The sequence below is a fragment of the Rattus rattus genome, chromosome 9, assembly GCF_011064425.1.
Source record: "Rattus rattus isolate New Zealand chromosome 9, Rrattus_CSIRO_v1, whole genome shotgun sequence".
NCBI classification, from domain to species: Eukaryota; Metazoa; Chordata; class Mammalia; order Rodentia; family Muridae; genus Rattus; species Rattus rattus.
Genome location: NC_046162.1, coordinates 95,373,850 through 95,396,841, shown reverse-complemented (window position 1 = coordinate 95,396,841; position 22,992 = coordinate 95,373,850). Strand labels below are relative to the sequence as shown.

Below are 22,992 nucleotides of genomic sequence, written 5' to 3'. Positions count from 1 at the left end.
GGAATTACATTAAAAGGACTGGTTCTGGAAGAGATCTCAGGCTTACAGCCTCCCTGCTCCCCAGCCTGTAAAAATGTCTCCTATTGGGTTGGGATTTAGCTCAGTGGTAGAGCGCTTGCCTAGGGAAGCGCAAGGCCCTGGGTTCGGTCCCCAGCTCCGAAAAAAAAAAAAAAAAAAAAAAAAAAAAAAATGTCTCCTATTAGGAGAAAGGAAGCAAACACATGAACAAGTACACAGAGAAAGACCCTCCTCAAAGCTGAGTGGCTGCTCCGGAAACCAATCACGGCCTCTCCTCCTCTGAGGCTGCACTTGTTTTGTTTTCGAAGTCTTTTAAGATTATTCCTCCCCTAATTTAAGATCGATCAGTTTGGAGAAAGTCAAGGTGGTGGCTGACTGGGCACAGTTGTTATATACATGTGTCCTCCTCTGGCCTTGAACTTACTGGACCAGTCCTTCAGAAAGGGGCCTTAATCATGGGAGGAAAAGAAAAACCTCCACAAAGACGTCAATTTCTTCACCCTCCTTCACGGAGACAAAAGCAGCTTAAAACAACAGCCTAGTGGGCTTTTCCTGGAGTGCTGTAGACCCGGCTGGCCTTGAACTCACAGAGATCCACTTGTCTATGCCTCCCACGTGCTGGAATTAAAGATGTGTGCCACTACAGCCCAGCTTCTATAGAGGCTTTTTAAGGCCTAGAGAGACCCCCTGTTACCCAAACTACTTTTATTTCTGAAAAGAAAAAAAGAAAAGAAAAGAAAAGAAAAACTTAACCTGGAGTGGTGGCACACTCCTTTAATCCCAGCACTCTGGAAGCAGAATCTGGTAGATTTCTGTGAGTTCAAGCCATCCTGGTCTACAACGTGAGTTCTAGGACAGCCAGCAGGGCTATGCAGTGAGACCCTGCCTCAAAAACAAAACAAAACAACCCACAAGTTTTGGCTTTATTTTATGTTTATGTAGGGAAAATTTGTTCATGTTTGGTGGCCATGGAAGTCAGAAGAGAGTGTTGGATCCTTTGAAACTGGAATTATAGAGTTGTGAGCTGCTGCTGTGGGTGCTGGGAATCAAACCATGGTCCTTTGGAAGAGCAGCCAGCACTCTTAAGCACAGAGCCATCTCTCTGGTCCCCAAACTACTTTTCCATCGACCCCCCTCCTCCCTCTAACTGTGCATCTCTGAGTACTGTCTCATCTCAGGAAGATGAACAAACCCTCTCACTGAGGTGGGTTAAGACCATGCTGGTGTCCAGTATAAAGACAGTGTTAGCCTCACCTTTGACTGAGGGTCCACAGTGAGAAGAACTGTCACCAGGGTGGTGTCACCACAACGCTGGGATGGACAGACACTTACATGGGCTCCATCATTGGAGCTACAAACAGCAAACATAAAAACTGTAACAACCAGGCCATGGCCTTCTGGAAACTGAGTCATGATGTCTTACACAGACATCTAGCACCTGACCCACAAGGAGCCATGGCATCTCACACAAATGCCGGTCTCAAGAAGAACGGAGATCACGGTGAAACTCCCCTCTCAACAAGACAGTGAGAAGGCTGCCTGTCCCCTCGGATATCAGGGAAAGCTCCTGATGGGCCCACTTTCCTGATGGCTTCCCTGACCTCATGAGACAGGTCTCTAGACTGCCACCCTACACCTATCCAGGCAGCGTCCCAACCCCACCACAAACCCGCCCCTTCCTACCTACAGTTTTTCTTTAGATAAAGATCACATGATCCAGGAGCCTGTCCTTTTTCCTTTGTGTCTCTAGGGTCCAGGGCAGGGCCTGTCACACGGTGAGTCTTTAGTACAAGTTTGTGATGGGAGAGAGGAGGAAGGGGTTCCCCAAGGAAGCCACACTGCTTTCCCCTGTTAGGCGGACCTTAGGACTTCCTCCTGCTCTGACACACCCCGACCCCAATCCTCACGACTTATCGCTGTGTGTCTTCCCCTTTCAAGGCCCAACTTCTCTCGTTCATGTTGGCCCATAGGAAGGTGCTTGTTACATTCATGGATGGCAACTGAACATGAAACTAGATGGACGTGGTCAGACGGAAGGAGAGCTAACGCCTAACATGGGCTACCCCACCTACCCCGTGTGTGTGTGTTTGTGTGTGTGTGTGTGTGTGTGTGTGTGTGTGTGTGTGTGTGTGTGGTGTAGGGCAAGGATTGAGCCCAAGGCATCACATGTGCTAGGCAAATGCTCTACCACTACACTGAAACCCTCGGTCTTACTTTTTGAGCTGGGGAATCTCACTAAATCATCTAAGGTAATGGCCTTGAACTTGCTCAACAACCAAGGCTGCTCTTGACCTTTCAACCCTCCCACCTCAGCTTCCCAGGTATCTGGATTACAGGACTGTGCTGACTAGACCTACCCTTGGGACACTGTTTGTTAATTCTCCCACACATGCGTATAGAGCAGGTAGACCAGGCCCTTATTTTTTCTGCAGCAGGAGGGAGGGAGCAGGGCCCAGGAACAGGTGTGGCTGGGTAGGTCCTCCTAAGACATGGGGAGAGGGACTGGACTAAGCCTCTGGCCTCGAGGGTCCTGCCCCATGTGCACTCTGGCTGCAGGTCTCAGGCGATGGGTAGATCTGAGTTGGCTGCGAAGGTGGTGTACTTGTCTTGGTGGGTTATTTCCTTGAATGCTCACACGTCCGATTAGATGAGGTCAGAGAGCTTCCCTGGGGGGCCTAAACTAGTAAGTAGCTAGCTGAGATTTGATCCCAGTGCCACGACCTGAGTCACTTTGTTCTGCTGCCCCTTGAGTCCTGGGACCGTTCCCCTCCCCCAATCTTCCTGTTTCCATGCCGACAGCACTGCCTTCCATGCCTATCGGCTGCCTAGCCTGGTGACTCTGCCACTGTTCCCCCAGCCCCCCGACTTGTGGCACACAGCAGCTAGAAAGCAGCTCTCCTCCCCACTCAAACCATCCATGTCTGCCTTCCTTCTGCTGGGTTTTTCCTTCTGGGCCAGCAAAGTGTGTGGCAAAACCCTGGGGATGGAGTCATTTCGACAAAATGTATTTAGTATCTTCTGTGTGCCAAGCATGGTGTGACTTTAGGTAAGACCCAGAACGTTTCTGAGCCTCAGTTTACCAATGTGTGTACAGGGATGGTGGCACTAACTGCCCCACAGGGCTGCCGTGTGGATCTGCCTGGGACCACAAAGAGAGTTTCTTGCCTTCTTTTCTCCAGCTCAAGGTCTTGGTCCATGAGCAGAAAGGACAGAGGGGTCCTGGGAGATGGCTCAATTGGTAAAGTGCTTGCCAGCACAGTAAAAATTCAGATGTGGTAACACACACTTGCAGTCTCAGTGCTGAGAGGTAGAAATAGATAATTCCAGGCCCGGCAGGCTAGCCTAGCCCAACCCAACGAGCCCAGGTCCCAGTGAGGGACTCTGCTTCAACACACAAAATAGTGGCGCTGAGGAACAACACTTGAGGTTGGCCTCTGGCCTCCACAAGCATGCTCACATATTTGTATGCACACGCACACACACACACACACACACACACACACACACACACACACACACAAAAGATAACATGAGACCAGTTCACTTTGTAGTATGTAAAACCAAGGCCCAGAGAGGATGGTGACTGCCGACAGAAATGCCTTGAGTTGTCTATGGAGCCCCTATGACCTCAGGCTCCTTAGACCTGCAGCCAGATCCAGGGATTGGCAGGTTGAGTAGACACCACCTGCTTGGGTATTTGGAAACGCCCACCTCAGGAGTACATACACAGAGAACATATATGTTCAGTTTTATTTCTTTCCATGCCAAGAAATACAGAGTCGCTAGTGTGTGTGGTGGGGAGGAGGCAGTTCTTGATGTTCACCAGGATGCCCGGGGAGAGGCTGAATCCGCTCAGCCACTGTGATCATGCAGCCGGCAGCTGAACCAAGCCAGAGTTCAGATGGCAGGGCCCCGTCCCTCCGAGCTTCAGTGGGAACTGGGGACTGAGAGAACTCTCACTCACTCTCCTTCCACCCTAACGTCTCTCTCCTCCTGCCCTGTGCTCCGTCTGTCCAGGGGATATCTTGGGGACCTCCAGGCTGGGTCCCCGAAACCACTGGGAGGCTCCCAGGTTGTTCTTGCCTGTTCTAGCTAAGCCATCCCCCCTATGTAGAGACTCGGCTTGTTCCAGGCTGAAGTACGAATGAGTGTGTGAGTGTGTGCGGGTGTGCATGTGTGAAAGTGTGACTGGCAGGCCTAGCGTACAGCTCTGACTAAGAGACAAGGAGGAATGGCTGGGTGTGACCTGGACTCCAGTGGTGTAGAAACCATCATGACAATGTCTACACAGTATCTGTCCTGGGAGGGCCTTTAGGAGGCCACCCACTCAGGATCGGGAGTCTAGGACAAGCTGTTCTTTAGGTAGGAACCTCTCAAATCGCACACTCACTCTGGGTTCACCTGCTCACTTCCCACAGAAAACGAGGATGTCCCTAGTTTGGTTTCAGAGGTCCCACAAAGGGTGGGCAGCCAGTTCCTGCTTTAGGAACAGAAGTCCAAGTTCACTTCCTCAGTGGGAGCCTGACTTAGGGGCACCAACCCCCTAAGAGACACTCCCAACACCTCAGTCCTCCAAGCAGCTGCTCTGAAACCCCAGAGCCTCTCCCAGCAGCCAGCACTCTGTGCTAACTTGGCCTGTCCAGCATCTCTGAGATTTTAGGGAGCCAAGCATGGAGCCTCGGGAAGGAGGGATCAGGATCCTAATTTTGCTCAGAGGAAGTGAACTTCCCATCCCCAGCCAGTGTAGTGATGGCAGTGGACCTGTCCCACCCCCACCCCCGCCCCACTGAAGCCAATAACCCTGGCTGCTGGGCAGGGGAGGCCCCTCTAGCAGGTCTGAGCTGAAGGTGGTGGTGCCAGTGGAGTATGACATTGGGTAGACGGGGCTCAGAGCAGGCAAGGCCAGCAGGTGAAGCCCCCGTGGGCACAGCCAGGCAAAAATAAATGGAGAAATAGAGATGCAACAAACATGAGGCCGTTAGGCAGAGGCCTGTTTAGCTTCTTTCCCGTGTTCTGCTAGGTCCTAAGACTAGGGCCTACTGGGCCTTTGCTTCCAGTCATGGTCCCTACTCCCCAAACTGCCCTTTCAGCTGAGCCTCTCCTGCCGGACTCCTTGGACTCCAGGTCAAGAAATAACATGCCTTCCTAAGAATTCTCTAGCTCCCTCCCTTACACGCGGCAGCAAAGACTTCCCAGAACCTTTGAATAAACAGAGTCCAGTAGGAGTCTCAAAGCTACCTCCAGGGAAAGCTGTTGTTGCTGTGAATGGCCTGGGACCCAGGACCAGGCACAGAGCATCCATTAGCGTTCGGCTAACAGTCTGAAGCCAGGATCCACTTCAGCTCTTCTGTGTAGGATCCCCTGAATACCCTGTATAAGGCTCCTGAACCACTTGTGTAGGTTACCAAATGGGATCCCAGACCTCCAAAGAGTCCGTGGCAAGACCTGGGACAGGTCAAGTTCTAGGGCTTCCAGATGGGTGCCTGCAGGTATAGCACAGGTGGAAATCAAGAGGCAGAACCTGCAGTTCTGGAAAACACTCTGGATCCAGAGTCCTTGGTAGAGAAGCCTCCAGCCTGACATTCGGCAAGAGTGCCAGGTATCCCATGCTATTCCTATCCAGTCATCAATGGAGGATTTCCGTGTGGCCCTTGTCTCTTTGTCAGTGGGTATCCAGGGTCTGTGCTGAGTGACAGATTCCCCCTGGGCTCTGGCTGGGATCACAGTGGATGCTCGGCACAAAGCATGCAAGCCATCTGTTTACTCCCCTTCAAGAAAAATAGAAAAGATGTGCTCATGTCCATAGACACCCAGTGCTTCTTTCTTGGCTGTGGGGCTGGTTTTCTTCCCATTCTGGCAGTTTACGCTACGTGTAAGTCCCAGGAATTGTGGGATGAGAAACAAGCCCGAGAACTGAGGTCAAAAGGCGAGAGATGTGACTAGGAGATTGAGTTCACGGCCAACTTCATTCCAGATTTTCCCTTCCGTCTGCCGTGGGCTGACAATGGAGTGACGTAGAGATTTCCCTCCAAGTTTGTGCTTTTGGAGCTTGGGGACAGGTGGGCACTCGGCAGCCACCATCCTGTCCTCTGTAATGTGTGGGGACTTGTGGGTTCGGTCGGAGCTCTCCAGCTGGCTGGCGTCTGCCTCCGCTCCAAACAGCTCCGCGGTTACTTCGGAACTGTAAAGAAGAGAAAGGTTATGAGGAACCGGCGCTGAGAACACTGGGTCTTCAGGTCCCTGACTTAAAGAGTCATGAGGCCGTGCTGAATTGTCTCTTGGTGAGAAATGGTAACTAGGATGAGGTTGGGTTAGGTTTTGGGGGAATTCCTGCCAATAAGATTGTGGCCTTGTGGTTGGGGATTTAGCTCAGTGGTAGAGCGCTTGCCTAGGAAGCACAAGGCCCTGGGTTCGGTCCCCAGCTCCGAAAAAAAGAACCAAAAAAAAAAAAAAGATTGTGGCCTTGTTTGATTGGGTAGAAGATGATCATGTGACACCAAGTGGACCAATTAAAATCAATTCCGGGACTTTCCTTGGAGGCATTCATTTTAAAAGACAGCCTCTCACTAAGTATCCTTGGCTAAGCCCGGAGCCTGCCTTGTAGATCAGGCCACCAGCCTCTGCCTCCCAAATACTGATATAAAAGACATGAGCCACCACAGCCAGCCTAGAGGGGATTGATTTTCTTTTAGGCAGAGTCTCTCACGTGGCCTATGGCTGTCCCTACACCCATTGGCCTTAATGCTCTGATCCTTCAGCACCGCCGTACCTAGGGCTAGGATTACAGACACGTGCCACAATGCCTGTACATCACTCCTTAAAAGTCTCACTGCTTAACTGGTTTGCATGTTTCCCTCTCCTAAGACACCATTATCCCTGGTGGTTGTCACCCCACCATCCTAAGGAGAGATGCTGCTTAGGAAGGAGCCAACACAGGGAAGGCAGAGCAAGCGTGGGACAGAGTACCTAGATACAGCTTCACCCCAAACCAGGGCATTCCATCCTGAAGTTTCCGTTATGAAAACTACACATTTCCTTTGCCAAACTGAATTCAGAGGTCGTCCAGGCAACAGTGAGAAGCAGAAGAACAGATAAGCTGGGACATGGTGATAGCCCAGTGCCTCAGACTTCTGCCTCCTGCCACTCACATGCTGCTCACATGTCGTTCACATGCTGTTCACATGCCATTCACATGCCACTCACATGCTGCTCACATGCCACTCACATACTGTTTACATGCTGTTCACATGCTGCTCACATGCCACTCACATGCTACTCACATGCTGTTTACATGCTGCTCACATGCTACTCACATGCCACTCACATGCTGCTCACATGCTGTTCACATGCTGTTCACATTCCATTCACATGCCACTACATGCTGCTCACGTGCTGTTCGCATGCTGCTCACATCCATCAGACTTTCCACACTGATGGAGAAAGCCGAGGATCGGAGCTTATGGAATGTGAAACTTCATTTCCACAGGAAGTGGATCTAAACTGAGTCCAGGCAAGCTGACCAAAAACCTGCACACACGCGTCTCCTGAGTAGACAAGACTGCCCTGCCCATGACCCCAGGTGCTGAGCACTTCCTGCTCTAGACCAGTACCTCCCACACTGGTACATGAATTGGAAATCTTATTGGAATCGGTTTCTGAGCTGATGTTGCTTCTCTAGCGTGAATGAGGCCTGGTGTCCCAGCTTTTGGCACCACCAAAGAAAGAAAGAGTCTAAAATACAGATTTCTATTCAGTGGGTTCAGGGTGAGGTCTGAGAGTCTAAAATAGCCCCAGGTAATGCCCCTGCAGTGGGACGATGGAGCAAATTCTGAATAGCAAGATCTTCAGGGGCGAGGCTTAGATTGATCTCTGAAATAAACAGAAATGGCCCAGTGTATCTATCCCATGCTCATGACAGCTCTGAGATAAATAATTCCATACTCTCACAGATATGACTGACAGTGTCCTCTGAAAAAGATTTCCGGGTTGGGGATTTAGCTCAGTGGTAGAGCGCTTGCCTAGGAAGCGCAAGGCCCTGGGTTCGGTCCCCAGCTCCAAAAAAAAAAAAAAGAAAGAAAAAAAGATTTCCACCTGGGACAAATTCCCTGGGCCACCTTCAGGTACTCAGAGTGTTGCTTCCTGCTTTCCTCCAAACACGCTGCTTGCTTCTGGTCTACCCTGACTGCAGCAAGGAGCCTGTTCTTCGGTATCTGGATCCATCCCATCCATTATCCAGTGATGTCACAAAAGCCCTTCATCATGGAGGCTTCTTCTCTGTACTTCATACTTGAAAATGCAAGGTTCAGCCAAATGGGACACTGGCCCAGGTCCCAGGCCATCACGATTGAGACTGGAATTTGTGGCCTCTGATTCCTAGGCCAGTGCCCACTCTATACTCTTTTATTGATCCACAAGTTCGGGCATCGATGAGTCAGAAAACCCATCCTCACCTAAATGGTCCTGACCGGAGTGGAAGGCTACAGCTACCCGTCCCTGTCCCATGCTTCCGTGCCCCGTGCTCCCGTGCCTCACCTGTGAAGTTGACAGTGACAGCCACGATGATGATAACGATGCCCAGGATGATGAAGGTGATGCTAAGCAGCCGTGCCAGGCGGCCCAGCCTCCGTGCCCCATCCAGGTCCCCCTGCTGCACACTACTTCGAGACTGCAGAGAGAAAGGGAGGGCAGAGAAACTTCAGGAAGCTTGTCCATCAGTCGTGTGGGCATGGAAGCCATTCAGTATCCTGGTGAACTTCTACCTACACCACACCTTCCCTGCCACCCACAGTCTCGCAGGCTCCTCCAGGACAGATGGCCTGCGCTTCTTGCAGACCCCTCTCTAAGGGGACAGCTGGGCCTAAAGGACCAAGCAATGCCAGGTGCTTCCTCTCAGGGTAGAGACAGGGCAGGGGCAGGGTGGCAGGGGCAGGTGATATAGTGACGATCCCAGACCTGAGAGGAGGGACAGGTCCAGAAACTTGCAGGAACACACAACACAGGCCAGAAACCCTGCAGATCCCTCCCGATGGCAATTCCGAAGCCACACGGGGACTGGAAGAAAGCCCTGTGGTTCTCTCTGCTCACAGAATGCCTGATCCCCTCGTCCTTGCCACACAACCGAAGGCAGTGGCATCCTCTCATTCCTCTGAGACCCAGTAATCTAGATAAAGCAGATGGGTGTGAGTGGATGGGGTGGATGCAGATGGATGGGGGGTGGATGCAGGCAGGTGTGGATGGACGGGAGTGGACGGGGTGGATGCATGCGGGTGTGGGTGGATAGGTGATCCATGCAGGGGGATGGGGTGGAGATGGGTGATGCGTGCGGGTGCGGGTGGATGGGGCGGGTGTGTGCGTACCTGTTAATATGAATGGGGGGGGCGGATGCGTGCGAGTGCAGGTGGAGGGCGGTGATGCGGTGGATGCAAGTGGTGTTAAGGACAAAGGACACTATAAGGTCAGGGCCACCCCTAGGTAAGCCCTGGCCACCTTAGTGGGAGGTGTATCCAAACATTTGCAAAGGTGACCCTGGGCCCCTCCTATGTGACAGCCAGGGCTGGCCCCATGTCTTCAGAGCCTTAGCGTCCCTCTGCCCATCTTGGGCTCCATGCACTTGCCCAGAACTCTAGGCTACCCAGGCACAGAGGGGTGGGGCTGCTTTCAGGGCCACAGACAAACTGGAGGCTTCTTCACAGTACTTGAAGACACGAGGTTCAGCCAGACAGGACACTGGCTCAGGTCCCAGGCCATCAGGGCTGAGACTGGACTCCTGGCCTTTGACTCTCAGCCCCTTTCTACGTCCCTTTCTATTGATCAGCAAGCCCAGGCCTGAGATGAATTTGTTTTGGAGATCTGTAGTGCTAAGGATAAAACCCAGGGCTTTGCCTGTGCTTGGCAAGTGCTTTTCCTACTGAGCTCTATCTCAGACCTAAAAAAAAATGTGTGTGTGTGTGTATAAATGTATATAATTTATATTTATATATACATTTATATATACACAGAATGCACACATATATGTATGTGTGTGTGTAGAATATATACACACATATATGTATATATTCCTTTGTACAGGGTTTTGCTAAATTACCTGGTCTGATTTTAAATTCATCTATAACCCAGGCAGTAGCTGAACTCTCGGTCCTTTTACTTCAGCCTGCCAAGTAGTTGGAGTTCCAGGTCTGCACCCCGGCCCTAGCCATATATTTTATCTCCTAACTCATGTGCAGACATGTGCAACAGGGACATGTAAGCAAGTACCTTGATGGTGGTGGTGGTGGTGGTGTTGGTGGTGGTGGTGGTGGTGACAGTGACTAACTGAGCTCAGGATGGCACCTAGAGATCTTACTGTCTTTAGAATCATCCTCGCCTACTACAGATGCTGCCCCACTTGCCTGATTTAACAGAAAAGCCAAGGGCCAGGGACATGACTTCTCCTTCCCTTCCTGCTCATGATGCGGGAACCCCCCACCCCCACCCCCGCCCTCTTGCCCAGATGTGGGAACCCCCCAACTTCTGCCTTCTTACCCTGATGTGGGAACCCCCTAACCCCTGCGCTCTTGCCTTGATGTGGGAACCCCCTAGCCCCTGCCCTCTTGCCCTGATGTGGGAACCCCACCCTGCCCTCTTGCCTTGTCCTCTTTTCACCTCTCAGATTCTATCCCACCCTTTAACTGCATTCCTTCCAGAGTGACAGCCAGAACAGAGTGGCACCTACCTGTCCCTTGCTTTCTGAGACTCCTCACCCCCGCATACTGGCAACAACTGCTGTCTACCACCTAATCACAACTGGTTTCTTGTTTCTTCGCTCTCACTTTAAACACTGGGGATTGAACCCAGGGCCTTGTGCGTGCTACATAAATGCTTTACCACTGAGCCCCCTCCTCAGAGTCACCACACGCGTTTCCTCTCCTGGTCAATTCCACGGTTGCTTGCTATCTAACATTCTTATGCCTGTCCTAGTTCCTTTTTCACCTGAGGAGACACACGAGACTTATGAGAGCTTATAAAAGAAGAGAAGCAAGAACTTCTGGGATGAGGGCTGCAGTGTTGATGTCAAGGACAGGTAGGAACCAGAGAGATTCCTCCTCTAAGGGAAGAAGAGTGTTGTGTACAGATGACTGCAGGGCAGAGGTACACGTGCTTAATAGTTCCTGCCTGAGGGAAGTAGGAGGCACCAAGGAAAGGCCACTAGATCTAGAGCTACAGAGTGGGGATATAAGAGGCTATGGGAAGGGTGTCTTTCTTAGTTACTGGTGTCTTCCAGTAACTTCCAGAAGCCAAAAACAAAGGGGGAGGGGTATGGATCTTGGTTCAAGAAGCAAGTGACGCTGGTAAAGGTAGGGCAGGAGGGTGGAAGGATTGGAAACCCACTTCTGAAAGGTTTCCCTGGCTGTCAGTGAGGACCAGAATGGAGGTAGAAAGATAGTGTGGCTTGGCAGCTTATACTCATCATCCTAGCACTCAGGAGGCTGAGACAGGAGGATTACCAGTGAAAGCTTTGCCTGAGGACCCCAGCAAGGCCCTGTCACTATGATACTAATATTCCTGGAGAGATGACTCAGCTCATAAAGTGCTTGCTTTGCTGGGCCCACAGCACCATGCCCAGCATCAGGCATGTTGGTATGTCTGAGCACAAGGTTCAGAATTTTTAATCTGTATGTGAGTATCTGCATGAGAGTATGTTACATGTGTATGGGTGCCCATGGAGGCCAGAAGAGGGCATCGGACCCACTGCAGCTGGTGTTAACAGGGTGGTCGTGAGCTGCCCAGAATGGGTGCTGAGAACTGAATTTGAAGGCCTCTGGAAAAGTAGCAGGTGGTTTTAACCATGGAGCCATCGCTCCAGCCTGTGTGTGAGTTTTAATAAGAAAGACAGAGCTTTAAACTTAAACTCGCGCGCGCGTGCGTGTGTGTGTGTGTGTGTGTGTGTGTGTGTGTGTGTATGCAGATATGTGTATGTATATGCAGGTATGTGTGTGCAGGTATGTGTGTATATATGCAAGTATGTGTGCACAGGTGTGTGTGTATACAGGTATGTGTGTGTACAGATATGTGTGTATGTGTATAAATAAAAACTTAGAAAATTAAATAAAACATGACAATTAAATAAAAAGACAGGGCTGTGGTGACACACACCTTTTATCCCAGCACTGGGGAAGCAGAGACAGGTGGTTCTCTGTGAGTCTGGGGCTAGCCTGGTCTACAGAGTGAGTTCTAGGATGGTCAAGTCTAAGCAAAAAAAAAGAAAGAAAGAAACAAAGGAAGGAAGGAAGGAAGGAAAGAAGGATGGAAGGAAGGAAGAATAAAAAGAGTGACTTGAACTCATATTAAAATGTGCTCATGGCCAGGCATGGTGGCACATGCCTTTGATCCCAGCACTGGGACGACAGAGGCAGGCTGATCTCTGTGAGTTCAAGCCCAGCCTGGTCTACAAATTGAGTCCAGGACAACCAGGGCTACACAGAGAAGCCCCGTCTCAAAAAACAAAACAAAACAACATCAAAACAAAAAAATAAAAAAAGTGTTCATTTAGCTCTGTAATAAAGATTTGTAAAGCAATTGAAAAATTTAATCTCTAACTCTATAAAAAGAATAGTAAGGTGGACATTAACTAAGAAAAACATAATAAACTGACCTGTGGCCTCACGTGCACACGCAGACCAACACACACACACACACACACACACACACACACACACACACACACACACACACACACACACAAGTTCAGTTCAGTTCAGAGACTGGACAGTGGGTAAGAGCACTGGCTGCTTCTCCAGAGGACCCAGGTTTGATTCCCAGCACCCACATGGCAGTTCGCAACCTTCTGTAATAGTTTCAGAGGATCTGCCCCCCCCTTCTGGCTTCTGAGGGTAATGCATGCATGTCATGCATAGATAGACACACAGGCAAAACACTGTACACATAAAATAATAATCTCTAAATTAGTAATTGCATGTCTGTCATCCCAGCACTGGGAGAGGAGGGGAGAAGGCAGATTCCCAGGTCAGGGCTAACCTGTGCAGACAGAACCCTGAGCTTTGGGTGCTGTTGCAAGGCGATCACAGAACACTAGGGGGAAACACTGCAAGTCCTCCTCTGGCTTCCATGTGCACATATGCCTACACACTAGTGTGCAAGCACACACGTACCACACACAAGCTGAATGAGTCAGCAGTAAGGAGCTGAGAGAGCCCCATCTGCTCAGTATCTCCTAGGCTTCACGTCGTCCATAGGGGAAAAAACAATTCGGCTCAACTTTGTATCTCCTGTTAAAATCCTTACCACCCTCTTCCACAAGCTCCGGGCAGCCACTCTGTGCTGCCCCAGGCAGGATGAGTCCTGACTTCCAGTGCCTTTTCTCCTTCCCAGTCCTCTGCTTCCCCAATCCTACGTAGCCAAATCCTCTCACTGTGGCTTACTCCAGGAACATCCTTTCCATGAAACATTCCTAGATTCCTCCACATCTGGGGAGTAAAAAGAAACCCTTCCAGTGTTTGGGTGTTTACCTTGTCTCAAGATCTATACTGAGCGTGGCCCTCCCCGACCCCCAGTCATGGTATTTCTTTCTCTGAAGACCCTTATGGGGCGGGGCTGAAGCCAGGGTGTAGAACACTGTGAGTGCATGGGAAGAGAGGCGATGGCCAGAGAGAGGCCACATCAGGAGGAGCACGTGAGGCATGGGGATACCTGTCTGTAATCCCAGGGATCCTCTGGGAGGGGGGTGGGGCAAGTCAGGAAGACTGAGCTTGAGGCTAGCCTGAGTTACATAGTCAGTTTGAGGGCATCCTGAGCTAACTATTGAGATCCTGTGGAAGCGGACAGAAAAGAAGAGGAGAGGGAGGAGCCACAGGAGGCATCTTGACTGACGTATAACGGGCTGGATTCAGTCCTGGGGGCTTTTAATTTTTTATTTTTTAAAAATACTTATTTGTTTATTTTAGACAGTTTCAAGACAGGTGTAGCCCGGCTGTCCTAGAACTCACTTTGTAGACCAGGCTAGACTGGTTGGGGCAGTCTTGACTTGAAACAAGTAAGGATCTGGGAAAGAGCCCACGCTGGAGAAGTGATGAGTCAGATGTCATATGGAGAGTAGGAAAGAGACTGAGACGATGTGCGGTTTTCTAGCTTGGTTGATGGAGACGCGGAGTTGAGATGCCTGGGCGTTGTGAGTTTGTCTAAGTTTGGGACCCACTCATGAATCCATGCTACCTCCAGCCACCGGGATGGCTAGCCCATGTCACTGAATTTGTGACGTCAGTGATTGGGCATTAGAAGAAAGAGGAGCTGACATAGAGAAAGGCCTTTGGGTTTTCTGAGAAGTTCATAATTAGCAATTTTATGGCTAGCATGGTAGCACCTGTAATCCCAGCTATCCTGGAGTCAAAGGAAGGAGAACCAAACATTCAAGGCCAGCCTGGACAGCGTGGAGTGACTGACTCCGTCTCCAAAAAACTGTTTTAAAGATTTGAGGAAGTATGTCCAGTGGCAGGTCACTAGCCTAGCATGCACAGGACAGTAAGGTCAGTCCCCAACACTGCAAATGGAAAGATAGAAGGGAGAAACTCTGAGGTTGCCTTGGGTAATTTCTGAAGGAGTCTAAGCTGTAAGCCCTATGCACGGGGCACAGGAGCGGGAACGGGTTAGGAGCGGGAACGGGTTTGCTGCAAGTCCAAACCCCACTTCAGAGAGGAACACCTGTGCATACAGTAATGATTCAGGACCATGGAGAGACACAGTGTGGCTGCCTGTCTGTCCAGTGTACACAGGGGCACAAGTCCCCAAAGCTCAGCTCCGCACGTGCCTTTGTGCCTGACAGACAGCAGCACGTGCTCCTGGTTGGGACCCAGCACATGTGCCTTCTAAGAAGATGGATGCACAAATGAACAAGTCTGAGCGTGAGAAAACCGTGTCGCCCTACAGCAGCCTGACTATGGAACGCGCTTAGTTCCATAAGAGGGCGAGAGAGGCAGCTCTGTCAGTAGCGTGCTTCGCCTAGGTGTACAGAGCCCTGAGGTCTACCCCTGGCACCACGAAAGCCAGGCATGGTGATACATGCATGCCTCTAATCCCAGTGAGGAGGAGGCAGGAGAATCAAGAGTTCAAGGTCTAGCTGGGCATGTTGATGCACATCTTCAAGTCTAAGCACCTGGGAGTCAGGGAGGCAGTTTGAACTTTGAACTGTGAGTTCAAAGACAGTTTGGTCAGGTAGCAAGTTCCAAAGCCAAGCAAGACTATGAAGCAAGCCCCTGTCTCACAATCACGGAGATAAATACACAGAGATACACAAACACACAGAGACATGCATAGACACACACACACACACACACACACACACACACAGAGACAGACACACAGGCAGACACACACACATACACACACACACACAGACACACACAGAGAGACAAACACACACACACACACACACACACACAGACACACACAGAGAGACAAACACACAGACACACACACACACAAAGACAAACACAGACAGACAGACACACACACATTCGGATTACATAGTGTTTACCAATCCAGGCTGGGATCCTGTCTTGGGGTGGGGGAAGCCTAAGGAAGGTTGGAAGTCACTATGGAGCACTGTGTCATCCTTGTTATAGGAATAACCCACAAAGAAAGGGCTGCCCTGTGCCCACTACCACAACTGCAGATGGGGATGCCACCACTTGAGAGAGGCAGTAATTAGATGTGGGACCTGGTTATTTTCAAACTGGTATAAATCGGAATTGCCCATTCACACGGGTTTAGTCCTTTCCTTGCAAAACTTCATCTACTATCAGTAAAACCAGTGCCCACCCCCATCTGTTAAGCGTCTACTACTTACAAGGTTTCATGTAGGTGCTGAAGTGCACAGTCACTCACTTAATCCTCCCAGCGGCCCTGTGAGATGGCCGCTACTATTTACTGATTCTCTGAGACAAGGTCTCATGTGGCCCAGACAGGCCAAGAACTTGCTACAGAGTTGGTGCTGCTCTGAAGCTCCCATCCGCCTGTCTCCATCTCTCAAGTACTGGGATTCACTGACATGGCCACACGGCCAGCTATTGGCTTGTTTTCTCAGTCTTGTTCCCACAAGATCCATACCTGGGGTCTTACTCCACTGAGGAGGTCTCGCCATGACATGGGCATTTCTCAGTCCACCCCATGTGTCAAACCTGCCCCTGCCCAAGGAGACCACGGAGATCGCAGTGCATACTAGAGCTGGGGCTGGACGTCCATGACTAGTGCTCTTCAGAGAAAGTCCTCCACCCTACCTCCCCGGCCACAGCAGGCCCTATAGGAGCCATTTGTTTTCCTCTGGTGGGTTTAGTAGGGAGGGCAGATGAGCTGGAGGAGGGAGAAAGGTGAGAGAGGATGTGGCACTTCCTCTGCACACACAGCAGAAGGCTTGACTTTCCCGGAAGTGTCCTCAGATCCAGATACGGGATGGATAGAGCAATGGATCCAGCATCCAGCAGATAGGCCTTCTACCAGCTATGCGGCCATAGGCTGTGCTTCTACCGGCAGCAGCATGTTCTCGAGTCTGCCAGCATGGAGGCTACGGGCTCGAACCTGCATCTGGTCACCGGCCGGGATTTCTAGTATAGAGTCCTGAACTATCTTCAAAACTTAGAGCTTGATTAGGAAACCGACCACCCGCTTCTGTGACCAACCTTGCTGCTGCCAGGAAGGACATAGAGTAGAACCCTAGATAAAAACCTGACTCCTTCATCCCCAGGGCATGGGAATGTTCCAGAAGATACGCTGGCTTGGAGAACAAAAAATAGCACAGGCCCATGGAAGAGGGCAGGAGGTGTGGTTGGTGAGAACATGGTCTGTCATTCAAGGCTGCATTCCAACCCACTTACTACCTCCTCGTCTGCACTTCAGGGTTTTTTTTTGTCTGCACCATGAGAATAATAATAACACCCAGGCCTCACAGGGCAGTCGGGGCTGAATGAGATAATACATCTAAACGGTCTGGCACTGTGCCTGACACTGAGTAAGCACCCGTAAATTTCAGTAACATTATCCTTCAATTTCCCCATCACTGGTCCAGATGCTGACGCTTCCCTTGGACATCTGTTTCCACAACAACATCCCGCCCTTGCCATCACTCCTCTGAAGTTTGAACCCTCAATGCTGCCTTCAGCCCGCTATGCTAGTGGGACCTGCCCTTCTGAGTCCCCACCTGTGGTCTCTGTTTCTCAGCCAAGGTCACCACTCTTTCCTTGTCCAGTCCTACGTGTCTGTATGTCACCTCAGCCACTCTTGACCACATCTGCAGTGCCACTTGGCCCAGGTGTAATGGCCACTGCCACTCAGAGCCCAGTGTCTACAAACCTACACCTATTGCTGGAGCAAGACCCTACCCACAGTCTGTAGCTTCAGCAGAGCCATTATATCTCTGTCCCCAGTCACCTCCCATTCCCTGTGCCATAAGCCTCTCCTTCCCTTCCCTTCCCTTCCCTTCCCTTCCCTTCCCTTCCTCCCTTCCCCTTTCCCCCCTTCCCTCCCTCCCTCCCTCCCCTCCCTCCCTCCCTCCCTCCCTCCCTCCCTTCCTCCCCTCTCCCCCCCCTCCCCTCCCTCCCCCCCCCCTTTCCCTCCCTCCCTCCCTCCCTCCCCCCCCCTCTCCCCTCTCCCCCTCCCCCCCTCTCTCTTCTTTTTTCCAGGAAGTAGACACTGCCATACACTCCCTGGAAGCTCCGTTTCCTCTGAGTATTTCTCCCTTAAGACGCCTCCTCTCCAGGATCCCCACACCTTTCTCCCTTTGTCTATGCCTCCCCATCTGGACACCTAGAATCTAGGGATGGCCAACCCAGCAGACAAGCCCACTCTCCTTGAATCTAACTTCTCCAGGGCCTTCAGCCACTCCCTTCCTCATCAGATTCTATCCTTCTTTCCCTCCCTTTTTTCTAGCTTCCTTCCCACCTTCTAGAATCTCCCTTTCAAAACCCTTTTCTGTACGTAGGTGCTCTCTCAGTGAGTGCTTTTCCTCATTGTTCTTCGGTTGGTTAGGTTGGGTCTGAGTTTTTGAGACACCATCAGTTGGTGTCCTGTTTTGTAGCACAGGCTCGTATAGAACTCATTATGTATCCATTATATTTCTTTTTTTTTTTTTTTTTTTTTTTTTTTTTTCGAGCTGGAGACCGAACCCAGGGCCTTGTGCTTCCTAGGTAAGCGCTCTACCACTGAGCTAAATCCCCAGCCCCCATTATATTTCAAGACAGACCTTGAACTCATGCAGTCTCTGGCCTTGGCATCCCATGTGCTAGGATTACCTGCATGTGGGCCACACTGAGCTTCACTCCATAACTGTGGACATCCCAGAGCTAGCTTTGAGAATAGCTCCAGTAGTTCTGAGTTAGAGCCTGAGCATATGCACACACACACACACACACACACACACACCATACACACACACACACCATATACACACACCACACACATACATGCACACGAACACGCACGCACACACACAACATGCATACACACAACATGCATATACGCAACATGCATATACACATACCACATCACACACCCCACTCACACACACACACCACATACACACACATAACACAGCTTCACACATACACACATGCTTCACAACCCACACACACACACACACACACCCCCAAACACACACACCACATACACACACATCACACACACACCACTCACATACACACACACCTCACAGCACACATACACACACACCATACAACATACTCTCCCCACACACATAACACACCACGCACCACACATACACACATGCCTATACATGTGCACATGCACACACACATACCACAACACACATATACACACACCACAACCCACTCACATACATACACCCACATACACCACACACACACCACATACACACACACACATACCACACACACACACACACCACACACACACACCACATACACACACACATACACACACACACACACACACACCATCCCCTTCCTTGTGTTCTTCCTTCCCAGTCCATCCAGAGCTCAGATATCCCCATCCCTTCCCATACGTGGGCTCTTCCTCCTGTAGTACATTTCCCAGAATGCAATTGAGAGTTGGCTTTACAGTATGATCTGACCACATTCTGTCTCAGCCTAAAACTCCCTTAAAACTCAGAAGCTTAAGTTCCAAGAGTGAATCCCTAACTTGCATGTGCCTGCTTCAGGCTCAGTCAGTGATGCCGGTGAAGTATCCTGTACCACCCAGTTCCCTCAAAACAAGCAACCAGCCATTCAAGATAAATGAACGACAGTGAAAAATCAAATGAATGGAAGTCGGGGGAGCCAAATCTTACAGGTTCCCAGAAGCCACCTCTGTCCCTTGCCAGTAAGCCTGGTCCAAGACTCAAACCTCCAGAACTTTTTTATTTTTATTTTTATTTTTATTTTTTTGAGATGGGTTTTCTCTATGTAGCTTTGGCTGTCCTGGAACTCTGTAGACGAAGCTGGCCTTGTACTCAGAGATCCACCTGCCTCTACCTTCCAAGTGCTGGAATTAAAGGCGTGCACCACCATTGCCCAGCTATATATAATCCCATTTTTAAATTAACGACTGAAATAAGTTCCTCTGTGGGGAGAGGAAAATGGGTGTCACCCAGGCTTGGGAGGGATCAAGGGCACAAGGAACATCTAAAATACACAAGGTTTCTTTTGAAGACGAGGAAAGTTTTCTAAAGTCAACTGGGATTGAGATATAACTCATCGAATGCACTAAAAACCACAAATGACCATTCAGCCACAGAGGACGGAGTCCTGTCATTTACAACAGCTTAGGTGGAACCACAAGCCAGGCACAGAAGGTCCATTTGATCCCATTCAGTCTAATGCTAGGTATGGTGGCTCCGCCCCTCAGGAGGCTGATCCAGGACGATGGCCACAGCTTTGACACCTAAGCTACAGGGTTTCAAGACAAATAGGGGCAGAGGTGTGTGCATATAATTCCAGCTAGCGGAAACTTTGGTGTTGTTCCTTAAGTGCCGTCAGCTGCGTGCGTGCGTGCGTGCGTGCGTGCGTATGTAACCAGGGATTGAACACAGGGTCCTGGACGAATTTATCAAGTGCTCTGCCACCGAAGTACATCCCCAGCCATCTTTCTTTTTATGATCAAGTCTCTCCCTGGCTTGGAGCTCACCAAGTATGCAAGGCTGGCTGCAAGCCCCAGGGATCAACCTCTTTCCCCTTCCCCAGCACCAGGACTACAGATGTATAATTCCCAGCTTTTTAAATGTAAATTATGGGATTTGAACTCAGGTCCTCATCTTGCAAGGAAAACACTCTATGCACCAAGCTTTTATACATTTTTAAAAATTAGGAAAACGTTTCTACCACAAGGAAAGGATCAATGGTTGAAGAGATATCTATGTTTAACCCAACTTAAATGGGACAAAGTGTAGAATATATGGAAACAGCATGTGGCATCTTATCCATGTGTGTAATTCTTGTGTGTTGTTTTGTTTTATTTGCTTGTATGTTAAGACGGGGTCTCACCATATAACTCTGGCTGAGCTAGAATTCACTATGTAGACCAGGCTGGCCTTTAATTCACAGAGATCCTCCTGCCTCTGCTCCCTGCATGCTGGGATTAGAGGTGTGCACAAGCACACCTGGCTGGTTTCTGCTTTTCACTGGGGAGGGAGAGGCAGGCACATTGCTGAGTTCGAGGCCAATCTGTTTTACATAGCAAGTTCCAAGCTAGCCAGAGCTACATATGAGATAGAAGAAGGGGGCGGAGACCCATTAAACCATGCACTTTAGAAGGGTGAGTTATATGATATTTGAATTACATTAATAAAGCTATTAAAAAACCCCATTAGAAGATAAATGGTGTATTAGCACACTCTTGTCGTTATAGCACTTGGGAGGCTGAAGTAGAATCAATGTGAGTCTGAGGCCAGCCTGGGCTATATTGCAAGACAGTGTCTCAAAAATTCAAAATTCAATAAATAAATCCCACAGTGGCTTCCCATCCCCCCGATGGGAAGTTCCCTGCAGCACTTAGTGTGACCGCAGAGCACACTTAGGTTGGGCTGGGTCCTGCTCTTAAGCACCTGGTAAGGCCTCATCTCAGCCCCACTCCGCTCTCTAACGCAGGCCTTGGCTTCTGCCTGCCTTGCAGATGGATAAATGGATGGGAGGCTAAGCCACTTGCTCCAGATGACTTAATCCCCTTGTGTTTGTGTCTAGCCTGGGCACTTCTTGCAGGATGTCGTAAGGGCCTGCTTAGAGGCGTCTCTGCCTGGAATGCAGCCCCTAGGGACTCAGTCCTAGTGTTGGGTTTAAAGTTGTACCCTTCCTCCTGGCCCTGCAGAGAAAGAAGAACCAGAGATGGATCCAGTGGTCTCAGTCTTCGACCCAGCTTCTTTTGGGCAAGGACAACTTATTCCACCCCCAATTCCCAGGAGATAATTCTAGAATCTGTTTTCTCTTGAGCCCTTATGTGATTTCCCTTCTGTCTCTCTTCCTGGGGCCTTTCTCTGCAACCAACAACTCTGAAGCCAGCCCAGCCCGGAGCCATTAGCTACACCCTTGAGCCTGGCGAGGTTCCTGAGGGCAGTAGGCAGCACAGGGAGTTTAGATGGGCCCTGCCCAGGACCTGCCTAACCTTGTCTCTCAAATTAAGCCTCTTATACCTGAGAAGCTGCTACTGTCAGGTGGCTCTGGACCACATGGGAACCTAATGGCGTGGACAGAGGTGTCTGAAGAAGTATAGGAGGAATGATCACAGCTCCTAGTGTCAGGATAATCAGTGACTCAGTGGTAGTGACACTCCAAAGGAGACAGATAGTGTCACCCCACCCAGGTCTCTCGATCTGACTGGCCTGGTTTCTCCCCCTGGCCCTGTCCTATCCAGCCCTGTCCATCAGCACACATTCTCTGTAAGATCTTCTGTAAGTAGCCCTACCCAATGGCGTGACTTGAGGACAATGGAAGACAAACTGTTCAGAGTCCTTCAGAAGTGAGGACTAGCACGCATGCACCTCCTTGGCCAGGATGGTCATGTGACTTGTGTCCAGACCTCCAACAAAAGCCAGATAGTGAAATCTGGAAAATTGAGAGATTCATTGTGCGTGTCCCAACCCCCAGCCTGACGACTCCCTCCCTTTCCCTCCCCATGTGCCCCAAGGGAAGCCAGGCCCCAGGGCTCCCAGGCAAGCAAGCAGGCTGCTGTAGTTCTTGGAAACAGAGGCTGGTAGAATGCCCAGGTGGCCTAGGAGGCCTGGCTCTCCTTGGGGCATTTGGCCCTGTTCGGCTAGTATTCTCTGTTGATACAGAACTACACTTAAACAGTCCCCCACCCCATCCCCACAGTTCAAAAAACAAAAAAAGCAATCAAGACAGCCCCTCCACAGACACACACCATGTTGGCTGTCACTCTCTTCTGCAGAATTTCACTCCGGAAGTACCCCTGAATCCTTCTGCCAGCAGGGGCAGCAAGAAGCCGACCAGTGGTACCCAGAGGCAGACGCGAAGAAGGAGCAAACAGAGCTGAGCCTTAGGCTCCCTCTGGAAGGGAAGTCGGGAGATGAGAAAGGATTCCTGGCCAAGGCTCCAACACCCGAGGCGTCTCAGCACTTTAAGGCCCTTCCCCGAGGACATGCCTGCCGCACTAAGGTGCCCAAACCCCTTCCCTGAACAAAGCATCAGGCTTACCATGATGGAAAAGATGAGGGGGATGAGGTTGAGGGGCCAGACGGGGCAGAAGCAAGAGGCAATGGCAAGGACCAGATAATCTTTGGGGGCTTCTTGGTCCTGGGCGTAGGAGGTGGTGACGACGGAGGATGCTCGCCGAGAGCTGGCCCGGGAAGGGGAACCAGAAAGGGAAGGTTGGCGGTGCCCCTCGGAGATGACCTTGAAGGGTAGGCTGTGACCATTCTGCTCCAGATCCAGAGCCCCTGACAGAGACTTGGACAGATTCAAGGCTTGGTCATCCTTGTTCTCCACTTTGGTGAGAAGCTTCTCC

At 50.5% G+C, this 22,992-nt stretch overlaps 1 protein-coding gene across 1 annotated transcript in view; it reads right to left on the bottom strand.

Moving 5' to 3' along the window:
- Nucleotides 1–3,737: 3,737 nt before the first annotated feature.
- Nucleotides 3,738–22,992, bottom strand: part of Trarg1 (trafficking regulator of GLUT4 (SLC2A4) 1) — a 19,751-nt gene continuing 496 nt past the window's right edge. Inside the window, exons 1-3 of the mRNA XM_032913069.1 lie at nucleotides 22,683–22,992; nucleotides 8,551–8,683; nucleotides 3,738–6,199 (exon numbers count right to left, since the gene is read on the bottom strand). The exon at nucleotides 22,683–22,992 is cut by the window's right edge and continues 496 nt beyond it. Of these exons, the coding sequence (XP_032768960.1) occupies nucleotides 6,189–6,199; nucleotides 8,551–8,683; nucleotides 22,683–22,992 (454 nt within the window). The 3' untranslated portion in view covers nucleotides 3,738–6,188. The remainder of the gene's footprint in view (nucleotides 6,200–8,550; nucleotides 8,684–22,682) is intronic.